The sequence below is a fragment of the Canis lupus genome, chromosome X, assembly GCF_011100685.1.
Source record: "Canis lupus familiaris isolate Mischka breed German Shepherd chromosome X, alternate assembly UU_Cfam_GSD_1.0, whole genome shotgun sequence".
Taxonomy (NCBI): Eukaryota; Metazoa; Chordata; class Mammalia; order Carnivora; family Canidae; genus Canis; species Canis lupus.
The window spans coordinates 70514715-70527195 of NC_049260.1; the positions used below are offsets into that span (position 1 = coordinate 70514715).

Below are 12481 nucleotides of genomic sequence, written 5' to 3' on the forward strand. Positions count from 1 at the left end.
AAATGCATTTAATGGCTTTTTAAGATTAATCTACAACATGGGAGTAACATAGGAAGGAATAGTTGGGAATTAGTGAATAGATTAACATGCTAAGTCGAGACTGTATTGTTTTTCATTTTAATAACTTTTCACTTGTTTTTAGAGGTAAGCTAATTCTCTGATATATTTCAATAGTTTTGCAACATGATAAGGTTTTATATTAAGTTTTGGTCACTGTATTTTTTCAAATAGAATATAAGGATCTTAACTAGGTAAATTAACATGATTTGTAAATGTTCATCCTGTGGGTTTAGTAGTACCAGGTAATGTTAATGCCAGTGTCTGGATTATAAATTTAGGCATCCCTGTCAGTGACACTTAATCTCAAGTACATAGTCTGTTTAGAATATGAGCACCAGAAGTGCAATTTCCTTTTAAATGAGGATGAGGAGAGTGTTGGGATATATATAACATGATTTTACCACATCAATTCTATGACCAGGAATTTTTTTTTTTTTTTTAAGATTTTATTTATTTATTCATGATAGTCACAGAGAGAGAGAGAGAGGCAGAGACACAGGCAGAGGGAGAAGCAGGCTCCATGCACCGGGAGCCCAACGTGGGATTCGATCCCGGGTCTCCAGGATCGTGCCCTGGGCCAAAGGCAGGCGCCAAACCGCTGCGCCACCCAGGGATCCCTGACTAGGAATTTTTAAGTGCATAGCACTCTGCTCATCTTTTTCTACAGTAAAATATGTACTTATTCATGCATTGTTTTATGTTCAAAGTTGTTTTAAAGCCTGTTGTTTATATAAAATGATATTTTTTTATAGGGAGGTCTGAAAAACAGCAAACATGAATGCACCTTGTCTTCACAAGAATATGTTCACGAATTACGATCTGGTATTTCAGATGAGAAACTTCTTAATTGCCTTGAATCTCTGCGTGTTTCTTTAACCAGCAATCCTGTCAGGTAGGTCATTCTTATTACTTTTAATGATTCATTCAGTTTATACTGTATGTAGTTTTTAGAAATACAATCATTTACATCATTTTAACCTCACGATTTTCTGACTAGCATTCTGATATTAGCTAAGAAAACAGCAATGTCTGATTATAAGTTTGCAAACATTTAAAAGATAGTTAATCTAATATCTTAATAATGTGTAATTTAAGAATACAAATATTACTTGTATGTTTAATTCCTCATTCATTATATAAAACATGGACCCAGAAGTTAAATATCTACATTTATTTGGCAATCTGTATGCTCAGATAACAATCAGTGTGTATTTATTTGTAAAACAAATTAAGTATTATGGCTCTGATATTATTTATTTTTAACCTGAGAAATAAATACAGTTTTTTATTTTACAAGTTTTAGATATACTATTCATATGTTTTTGTATTTTGAGATAGCAAAATTATTTTAACCAGTAAAATAAATGAGAGAAGGTACTAATGAACTCAAAGCTCTATATATTTAGGCTGTTTTTTAACCACAAAGGGTTTTTTAAGGAGTTCTTTACCAGTGGTGGATTCCACTAAGTGATGTCCTTCATTCATCATAACAAAAACTTTAAGTTAATTTTAACCAAAATAAAATGTTTTATGAGGAAAAATACGTTTTCAATGTAATATGAAATCATTCTGGGATATATTCTTATAAATTGCTACAACCCAAAGTTCAGAAAATACTGCATAAAAATATACAGAAATGGTATTTTGATTTTAGTCACGTTTTTCTTAATATATAATGGAGCCCGCATTTTGTATTTCTCTCTGACCTATTAATAGAACCTTGACAATAATATAGAGTTTATTTGTATTGATGTAGAAGTTCAAAATATATGATATTATTTATTTTTACCTATAGACATTTGTCAGAATAACTGGAAAATTATAATTCTGTAATAAAAAAATTAAAAAGGCAGTGGTAAGATGTGACTCATTTTGAGTATGATGATCATTCCAAGATGACTGTCTTGTCATTTCTTCTAGAATGCTTTTAGTCTTAATGATTTGAACAAGAATATGAATTCTTTGAGAACCATAACCATTTTTGGAACCCCTGCCATGTAAACCTACAGCTCTTTACCATAGTGCACTGTGTGCTCTGAAATTTTCTATTGAAATTTTCTGGTTGATTAAATGGGTGAATAAATGAATATTTAAGAAGTAAGTATAGAAGAAGTTGCACTTAGGAATGAAGGAGAGGGGTACCTACTAAAAATGCATTTTTATAAAGATAGCAAGAAAGGCTTGAAACTACATGCAGGGCCTTTAAAATATAGCACAGCAACTACCAGACAACTCCAAAGAATTATGGGACCAGGTGAGAAGCTGGTAGGTCCTGATTGGCTGGAAGCAGCAGTGTTCTGGTAGGTGATTAGCTCCACAGGTCACATGAGGCTCTTTGTATCAAAACACGTCAAAGCCTTCTGTAGAGGTTAAAGCACACTTGAGGAACTCACTGACTAGAGCCAAAACCTATCTCCTAATCTGTCTGAGCTCTCCTTAAGATTAATAAGAGTGGGGTTGTTACCTATGCCAGCACCTCTGCTGTGGGTGGAGCTTTTGGAAGCAATGAATGGTCATTTAAGGGTGGTGCAGCTACTGCTACTAAGGCCTCACGATCCAGGATGTGAATCTAGGATATTGTTGTGTAAACCAAATGCTCACCTCCACCCTGGTTGACAATGTCTCTATTCTGGGGATAATCAGGAACGCAGATAGGGCTTCAAACTACATTTTTAAAATAGAATTGATGATGTGACCACCAAGCTTATTGAGGTCCACCAGTGGCTGGGAAGAAATAAAGCAAAATGGGGGATGTTGCTTCTTCCAGTAGGAGTATATATCAAAGTGATTGGTGTTCTCAAATATTTTAAAGAAGTAAAGGGTCTTGAGGTATTGAACATCCGTGTTTTGGAGGACATGAATGAGTCCACCACGCATATTCTGGAAATGGTCAATGCACATATGATACTGGATAAAGCCCACCAAGTGGCCTCTGGGCCCAGTTGGCCTGTTGTCCCATCAAACATAGATGAGGTCCAGAATTATGGCGAGTACCACAATCTCCACTTCATCTACAAGGAAGTCCTGCATTTAGAATCTTGAATGTCCTCAATAGGAAGGCAACAGTGTGCATGAGCTCCAGACTCAGCTTCACAGCATGAGTGACAGGGCCATCAAGCAAGCCCTTGATTATCTCACCAATGAGGGCTACATCTACCCCACTGTGGATGAGGAGCATTTTAAATCTGCTGATTGAAGCAGGAAAAAGATTTTTCATTTTCTGAAGATCCTTGCCTCCATCTGTGAGTGAGTTTAATCTGTTGACTTTTAGGAAGTAGATTTTTTTTGCAACAAAACATCTCAACTGGCATCCTTTTGAAGCTCACTGCTTTTCCAAATGCTTTGAACTTTTCTGTTTTTCTAACTGTATTTGAAGCTCAGAAGGAGATGGTAATGGATAAATTGACTGGACTTTTTGTTGGATTTATCAGCAAGCAAATGAAAACAGTCCTGTATGAATGGATTTGGGAGAAAAAAGGTTCAGAAGAAAATTAAAAATTATTTGTTTTGTGGGAGCTTCTTTTTCTGAAATGTCCATATATTAGGAGACTATAGATGCAGTCAGGGAACCAGTTAAGAGACAAAAACAAAAATTCTGTTGTTTTTACATTAGACTTTCTGTGTTTGGATTTATAGTCCTATTATCTCTTGCTAAATATAGTAACTGACTAATTTGAATGTGCTGAAGAGAACAATTTATGAATTCAGATGCTGAGTTCAATATTTATTGAGTGATTTGCTCTTATCATAGATATATGTTTTTAAAAAATAAAATTATGTTTAACAACTCTTATTACCACAGGTTTATGTTTTATAACAATAAGATTTTACTACCTTTAAATACCAGATCTTATTAATATAAGTTTATGTTTAAAAATAAGATTATAACTAAAATAACAGCAAACATAGGTTATGCTATGTTTAAGTGCACTTTTTAAAGAATAAGATTATACTATGTTTGAAAAATGTTTTCTTAAAATGTTATTAAGTTTAGTAATTACTTCAAATATAATGTGGTGATATTTGGATTAAATTGTAGTCTGTTGTAGTTACATGGTTCATGGACCAGACTTTCTGTAAGTTTGATGTTCTGATGTATTCTGTAGAGTACTAAATGCTCAATTTTATATATAACAAAGTTTTATTCTTACAGGTTAAGCAAACAAATAAAACTAATTATATGAATATTAAGCTTAGTTAATAACTTATATTTTATTTGAACATTTTATTTAAAATACTTTTTCAAAAATACTGACTTTCCTTTGTGATTTTTTTTCTAATTTCACTTGAAAAGCCTTTTGTTTTGTTTTTGAAAATTAATACTTTTAATTAATCAGAATAAATTTTTCTCCTCAATATAATAACACATCCTAGTCATAATAAATAGTACATACTAGTATTTATTAAATTATGTGATACCTTTAAATAATGGAATAAAGTAAGTCCTCAGTTATATACATAAAGATGATATCTTTTAAGATACTAATTTTGTTACATTAGTAGAGATTTGGACAGGTAGAAGAGAAAATCATCAATTGTCTTAGCTGCGTTCACAAAAATGAAGTGTAAAACATTGAAAATCATTTAAGTGCAGCATTGACAGTAATCCATACTGTCAGGAAAACTATCAGAATATGGTCTTTTTTGCCAAACCTTATGAAAACTTGCTATCAATACTTGTTTAAGCTTTCTGAGGCATAAAATTAACTTTTCCTCCTCTCAGAAACAGAAAATTCATAAATGACAATTTTTCAGAAACAACAAATAGTTAATATATCTATTTTTTATTGAAGTCATCAGACGTCTCTGCAAATTCTAGTCTTTATAAACATAAGAAATTCTGAACTACTCTTGAAAGTTTGCCTGCCTTGAGGAAAACCACATTGGAGGAGAAGCAATGAGGGGTGTATTTCTTCCTTAGAATTTCAGTGTGGAAAGATACAGTCTAGGAGATGTGTGAGTGTGAGTGTGAGTGTGTGTGTGTGTGTGTGTGTGTATCTGTGATATCACACAATTGCAGAAACCCTGAGATCACAGTCTGATATTTTATGACCTTGTAGGTCACTCTCAGAATTGTCTGAGTTGGTTCAAGTGGCCATTGGATGGGTAGCTACTTTTTCCTCACTCTTGGAATATTCCTCCAGAACTAGGGAAATTGTAACCAGAAAAGCCCTTTTTGGCTGTGTTTGTGCCTGGAAACTGATTGATATGTTATGATGTGTACACCAAAATTAAGGGAGGACCAATCTCTCTCCTTCTGCTATTATCTGGCGATAACTGTCCTTTTTCTCTGTTCCTTGGGGTTCTTTCTAGCTTTATCAATTACCTTTCAGCTCCTCTTATTCTTCTGATTGAAATCATGTGCTTTACTGGAATTCTACTGCAAGTAAGAGACTCCAGTGGAAGAATAGTAAGTACATCTGCCTATAAAATGAATAGAAATCAACAAACTTTTTTAGGTTGGGTTATCTTATACATGCATATTTTGGTGGCAGATTTTTAAAATGCATTTTAAACCTTCCACCAACATTCATACTTCCTTTTTAGTTTTGTTTAGAAGGTGAATGACTTGGATAGTGCTCCCCTTCCTCTCCAGTCTTGCCTTGTATATGAGCCAAACTTTTGAGGATAATATAACAATCCTTGGGAAATACTATCTACTATTTTGGGCAAAGACATGTAAGCCTGAGGAAACTGAAGAATATGATTGATAATTATAATACACTTAGGGTTGTTTTTCTATGGCTTGTAGGCATATAAGATGTATCATTTATATTGAAATTGATTCTAAATTAACTGAATAAGTAAATTTGAAAATGTTTTCAAATCAAAGCTAATATTATTACTGTTGTTATTAACTGTTAGTAATCATCTTATTTTACCTACTAAATTCAGATTCATCTTTTGAGTATAATCTGAGAAATATAAATTCTTATATTTTTTAAATTTCTATTTTCTTTTTAAAATGATGAATCAAAAAGGCTAGTTACCACCTCAAGACAGTGTGGTACTGGCACAAAAACAGACACATTGATCAGCAGAACAGAATAGAAAATCCAGAAATGGACCCGTAACTATATGGGTCAGTTAATATTCAACAAAGCAGGAAAAAAATATCCAATGGAAAAAAACAGTCTCTTTAACAAATTGTGTTGGGAAAACTGGAAAGAAACATGCAGAAGAATGAAACTGGACCATTCTCTTACACCATACACAAAAATAAATTCAAAATGGATTGAAGACCTAAATGTGAGGCAGGAAACCATTAAAATCCTAAAGGACAACATAGACAGTAACCTCTTTATTATCAGCCATAGCAGCTTTTTACTAGATATGTCTCCTGAAGCAAGGAGAACAAAAGCAAAAACGAACTATTTGGAATTCATCAAGATCAAGAGCTTCTGCACACCAGAAGAAACAACAAAACTGGAATGCCCATGTGGCTTAGCGGTTTGGTGCCTACCTTCAGTCCAGGGCATGATCCCGGAGACCAGGGATCAAGTCCCACATTGGGCTCCTTGCATGGAGCCTGCTTCTGTCTCTGCCTTCTTGTCTGCCTCTCTCTCTATGTCTCTCATGAATAAATAAATAAAATCTTAAAAAAAAAGAAACAACAAAACTAAAGGGCAACCAATGGAGTGGGAGAAGATATTTGCAAATGATGTATCTCATAAAGGGTTAGTATTCAAAATCTATAAAGAACTTATCAAACTCAACATCTGATAACCAAATAATCCAGTTAAAAAAATCAGACGACATGAATAGACATTTTTCCAAGAAGACATACAGATGAAGGACAGACACATGAAAAGATACTCAATATCATTCACCAGGGAAATACAAATCAAAACTATAATGAGATATCAGCTCACACCTGTCAGAATGGCTATAATGAACAACACAGGAAACAGGTGTTCCTGAGGATGCAGAGAAAGGGAAACCCTCTTACACTTTTGGTGGGAATTGCAAAGTTGCACAGCCACTGTAACAAACAGTATGGAGGTACCTCAAAAAGTTAAAAATAGAACTACCCTATGATCCAGCAATTGTCTTACTAGGTATTTACCCAAAGAATACAAAAATACTAATTGAAAGGACACATGCATCCCGATGTTTGTATAAGCATCATCAACGATATACAAAATTATGGAAAAAGCCCAAGTCTCCACGAACTGATGAATGGATAAAGAATTTTTAAAATGGAGTATAGTATTCCTCATCCATCAAAAATAATGAAATCTTGCCATTTGCAATGACATGGATAAAGCTAAGGAGTATTATACTAACTGAAATAAGTCAGTAAGGGAAAGACAAATACCATATGATTTCACTAATATATGGAGTTAAGAAACAAAACAAACACAGGGGGAAAAAATGAGAGTCAAACCAAGAAACAGACTCTTGACTATAGAGAACAAACTGATGGTTTACCAGATGGGAGCTTGGTGGGTTGGGGGATGAGTTAAATAGGTGATCAAAATTAAGGAGGTCACTAGTGATGAGCACAGGGTGTTGTATGTAAGCATTAAGTCGCTAAATTCTACACTTAAAATTAATTTAAACTGTATTAGCTACCTGGAATTTAAATAAACACTTGAAAGAAAGGAAATGATTCATTGAGGGGGAAAAAAAAAACCAGGGACAAGGAAAAGATACCTGACAATTCATAAATATCATTTCCTACATGAACTCAGCAAGTCTTGAACTTTTAAGGCCATATCCTGTCTATGTGTGACATTTCAGGGAATATCTTTTGTTAAATCTCTTGTCACCTAAGTTATTTCTTTTATATCTAGAAAATGTTTCCAATTTGATGAAATCATTGACCAAAAGTTTCTTGTGTATTTTCCCAAAAATGATTAACATAGGAAATGTGTTGTGGAGGGAAAATAAGGAATAAATTGTGGTAGTTGGATTAATAGAGGCATAGCTTCATTTCATGGATATGCTAATTTTGTTTTATTTTTTAGGTAGTAATCAAACTCTGAAAACCTAAAAAAAATTTAACAAGCCAATATGTAAATGTAATACATAATGATTTTGTATTTGTCTTGTAAAATAATACTACCAAAAAGTATATGTGATTGTCAAGCAAGTATTTCTGGATTCCTCACAAATGTTTATGTAAAGAATAAAATATTTATTTTACCTTTGGGTATATAATAAACTATTAAAAACCACTTAAAAAAAGGTTACCAGAAAGAATTATAAAAATAATTCTTTTTTTTTTTTAAAGATTTTATTTTTTAATTCTTATTTATTTATGATAGTCACAGAGAGAGAGAGAGAGAGAGAGGCAGAGACATAGGCAGAGGGAGAAGCAGGCTCCATGCACCGGGAGCCCGACGTGGGATTCGATCCCGGGTCTCCAGGATCGCGCCCTAGGCCAAAGGCAGGCGCCAAACCGCTGCGCCACCCAGGGATCCCTAAAAATAATTCTTTAAAAATATTCATTAAATCTTTAGTAAGCTCGTACTATATGCATTTAAGTGTCAACTTGATTTTAATAAGCTTAAATTCAATTAACTTCTGAAATGCTCACTAAAAATAGTAGTAGTTAACATTCTAACATTTATATGGTACATATTATTTCCTAGGCAATATTCTGAGATTGAGTGTGTGTATGTCTCTTTGATGCCTAAATTTATATTTCCACCTCAGACCTCTCTTGAGATTCAGACTTTCTCCATTTGTATTTATAGGTGCCTCATAGGCATCTTTAAAAACATTTAAAAATAATAAGAAATTTATAAAGTTAGCATTTACTATCATCTAGGAAATATTCTAAGATTTCGAAATATACACATGCAATTAGTGTATCTTTATTAGTAGTGTCAGCATTGTTTGTTTGCATTTTATCAATGAGGAGCTTGAGGCTCAGAAAGGTTAAGTAGTTTGCTACATTTTATTTTTTTATGTTTTATTTTTTTAAATCAGCTGAGTACAAGTTTCCTTTTTTTTTTTTTTTTTTTTTTAAATTTCATTTATTTATTCATGAGAGACAGAGAGAGAGAGGCAGACACACAGGCAGAGGGAGAAGCAGGCTCCATTCAGGGAGGAGCCTGACGTGGGAGTCGATCTGGGGTCTCCAGGATCACGCCCTGGGTTGAAAGCAGGCACTAAACCACTGTGCCACCCGGGCTGCCCAGTTTGCTACATTTTACTTACTTACTTACTTACTTACTTACTTACTTATTTATTTATTTAAAGATTTTTTTTTTTTTTTTTAATTCATAGAGACAGAGAGAGAGAGAGAGAAGCAGAGACACAGGCAGAGGGAGAAGCAGGCGTCATACAGAGAGCCTGATGTGGGACTCGATCCAGGGTCTCCAGGATCACGCCCTGGGCTGCAGGCGGCGCTAAACCGCTGTGCCACTGGGGCTGCCCAGTTTGCTACATTTTAATGCTACATGGCTAGTGTCAGAGCAGATTCCATTCAGGCTGTGTGACTCCAGAACCTAGGCCCTTAACCAGTTCTTTGTACTACTTTACAGTAAATAAAGTTACTTGGCCTCTTCCAGGAATGTCAGAAGCCATTGTCCCTGGAGGCAGAGTGAAGAGTCTTGGAAGAGTTAATTTTTACTCTGACTGAGCTAGGAAGATGCTAGAGGGTTTTGAGGAAAGGAATGGTATGACCTGTCTGTGTTTTTAAACACAAGCATGAAGCAGGGAGACCAAATGACATGTTTCAGTAAGGGAGCTCGAAATCTCACAGGAATTTTTGGGACATCAGTATAACTATGCCTCATGGAGGCTGATATGGAAGGTCACTTAACGTCCCATGGTCATCCTAGAGCCATCCATGGTTATTTTTGTTGTAAACCTCCCTTAACTTAGCAGAAATTCATGACACATTTACTTGATTTGTTTTGTTAACATGGGTTCTCCCTGAGTCCGTATCTTTTCTTGATATTAACTGCCTGGCCATCTCTGTATTATCCAAATTCATAATGGGGAGACACTGGCCCTCTTTTGTTTCTGTTCAGGCAAAGGTTTTCTTGTCAGGCCACCTCAGTCTGCATGCCAGACCATACTATGATCAGGTCATCCTCTCTAATTATATAAGTTTGCCCATGGTAAAGGAGAGGGGGGTGGGGTGATATGGTCCAGAATTTGCTTACCTAGGACTATTATCTCAGAAGGTAGCTGTGGGGAGTGTTCCCTAAGAAGGGGATATGAGTTTGTTAAGCACCAGCCAGTATAGGAACTTTTATAATTTGAGAAGAAAAGTTACTGCATGGAGTTCTCCAGAAGATCAAGAGTTGTATTTTATTCATCCTTTATGTTCAGCATTTTAGCATTATTCCTTGTGGCATTACAAATTGTGTAAAAGAGGAAAAGTAACACACTGCTTCCAGGAAGAGCCTCTGGTGTTCCTATGTGTGTATCGTGGGTTTTAGAGAGAGGGGAAGGAAACAAAGAACATCATTATCTTACTTTTCCTTTGAGTGTCCTGAGAATTGTTAGCAAATCTGGTGAGCCACCCCTAAGCAGTGGTCTCTTTGGACTTTTTTTAATCTACTATTTGACTGTGGTCCAAAAATCTTTCTTCTTTCCGATAAGAGATACTATCCTCAACCTTTTCCTCAACTCCAAAAGTGGTGGTGGTGGGATATGTGTCTACATCACATGCTTAAATTCATTCTGGGAGTGCAGTGTAATATTTTCCCTTCTTGGGAACTCATGGTGAATATTAGCATTGTTTTTAGAAAAGCTTTTTACATTGTTTCAGGAGAGAGACTTGTTTTACTTTATTAACCCAGAGTTTTGAGATTTTTTTTTTATAAAAAGTCTTCTATTATTCCCTAGAAATGCTTATAACCATTAAATAGTATAAATCATAACTTCTATTTCAACCAGATTTAAACCTACCAACAGCCACGAGGTTTTATTTGATCATCCCCTACTTTAGAATCTCTCTGGCAGAAACCAATAAGTAACCAATACAGCAAACAGATAATTAGTTTTCCTACTGGACATTAACAAATGAGCAAACAAGAGCAATGAAAGAACAACAAAATCAGAAAAGGAAAGAACGAAATGTAAGAATAAACCCAAGAATGAGAATAATTTGTATAAGAGGAATTTACATGGAAAACAAAGAGAAATAGTTTATAAAAGGCTAAATCCCTTGAGTGTCTTATATAACAGTAAAAGAATGCTTAAAGTTAAACAAGAATCATTTAATACTATTACTTTAGTTTCCTAGGGCTTCTGTAACAATCATCAAAAACTGGGTGACTTTAAAACAACAGAAATTTATTCCCTCACAATTCAGGTGGCCAGATGTCTGAGACCAAGGTATTGGATGGGAGGACCCTCCTGAGTCTCTAGGGGAGGATCTTTTCCTTGCTCTTTCCAGCTTCTGTCATTCCTTAGTTTTTGGTGGTATAATCCCAATCTCTGCCTCTGTAGTTACATGGCTTTCTCTATGTCTCTGAGTGTTTTTTTCTGTGTTTCTTATGAGGATATTCTAACTGGATTTGAGGCCTACTCTGATCCAGTATCTTTTTATCTTTATCCTTACCTTAATTATATCTACAACACCCTATTTCCAAATAAGGTCATATTGTGAGGTTCTGGATAGATTATATTCCAAAATTTATTTCTAAGATTATGCAAAGGAGAATTATCCATAAAACCATTGAAATAACAGGTTAGCTAAATTCTGTTTAGGTAAAAACCTTAGCTAGTTTAGAAGATCTGAAAAGGTAGAACTATGTACTACTTATAGAACTCTCCTTAATGAAATTAAACTTTATTGGCCTTGTTACCATTATAAAGAAACTTTTTCGACAATACTAAATTCTGAGAGTGTGTTATTTGATAGAGTCACACTACAATTCCAGTCATGAGATCTGTATTTCTAGCCCTTGATCTCTCACTCTCTGTGACTATAGTGCAATCAGTAACCTCTTTTGGCTTCAGGTTTTCCCTGTATAAATGATTTTGGAGCTGTCTAGATCTAAGCTTCTATGTTCTATGTTCTTGTTTGCTTACTTCTAATCCTATTTTATCTTTGCTATTGGAACTAGATTAGTGTTTATAAATGATTTTGAAGAGAAAAATGTTCTTCCATTAGACTGAATGATTTCTTAGCATTTTATTTTTTTGCATTTACAAATATTGTTTAATTAAATACAGACAGGGATTTATAATTCCTTTTAAAATATTGAAGAGAGCAGTTTCTAATTCTTTGTTACATAACTATTTTTCAAACCTGATGTTCATTAGAATCTGGGCATTTGCCCACTTATGGCTGATTTCTTTCCTTACCACAGTTTGAACTGGTTTCTTTTTGTTAAACCCAGTAAATATATAAACACATACACTAATAGCTTTACAAACATTCTCAAAGTACAGTCATTTCAGAATATTAAATTGAGTCAGAAATTTCAAATTCATGTTATTTAATCATTCA

The 12481-nt window shown here is 34.3% G+C and overlaps 1 protein-coding gene across 3 annotated transcripts in view; it reads left to right on the forward strand.

Annotated features, from left to right (window-relative positions):
• DIAPH2 (diaphanous related formin 2) overlaps positions 1–12481 on the forward strand; it is a 1049860-nt gene that overhangs the window by 259646 nt on the left and 777733 nt on the right. For all 3 annotated transcript variants that reach the window (XM_038587833.1, XM_038587834.1, XM_038587835.1), the window contains one exon: positions 813–952. In XM_038587833.1, coding sequence (XP_038443761.1) covers positions 813–952 — 140 coding nt within the window. The remainder of the gene's footprint in view (positions 1–812; positions 953–12481) is intronic.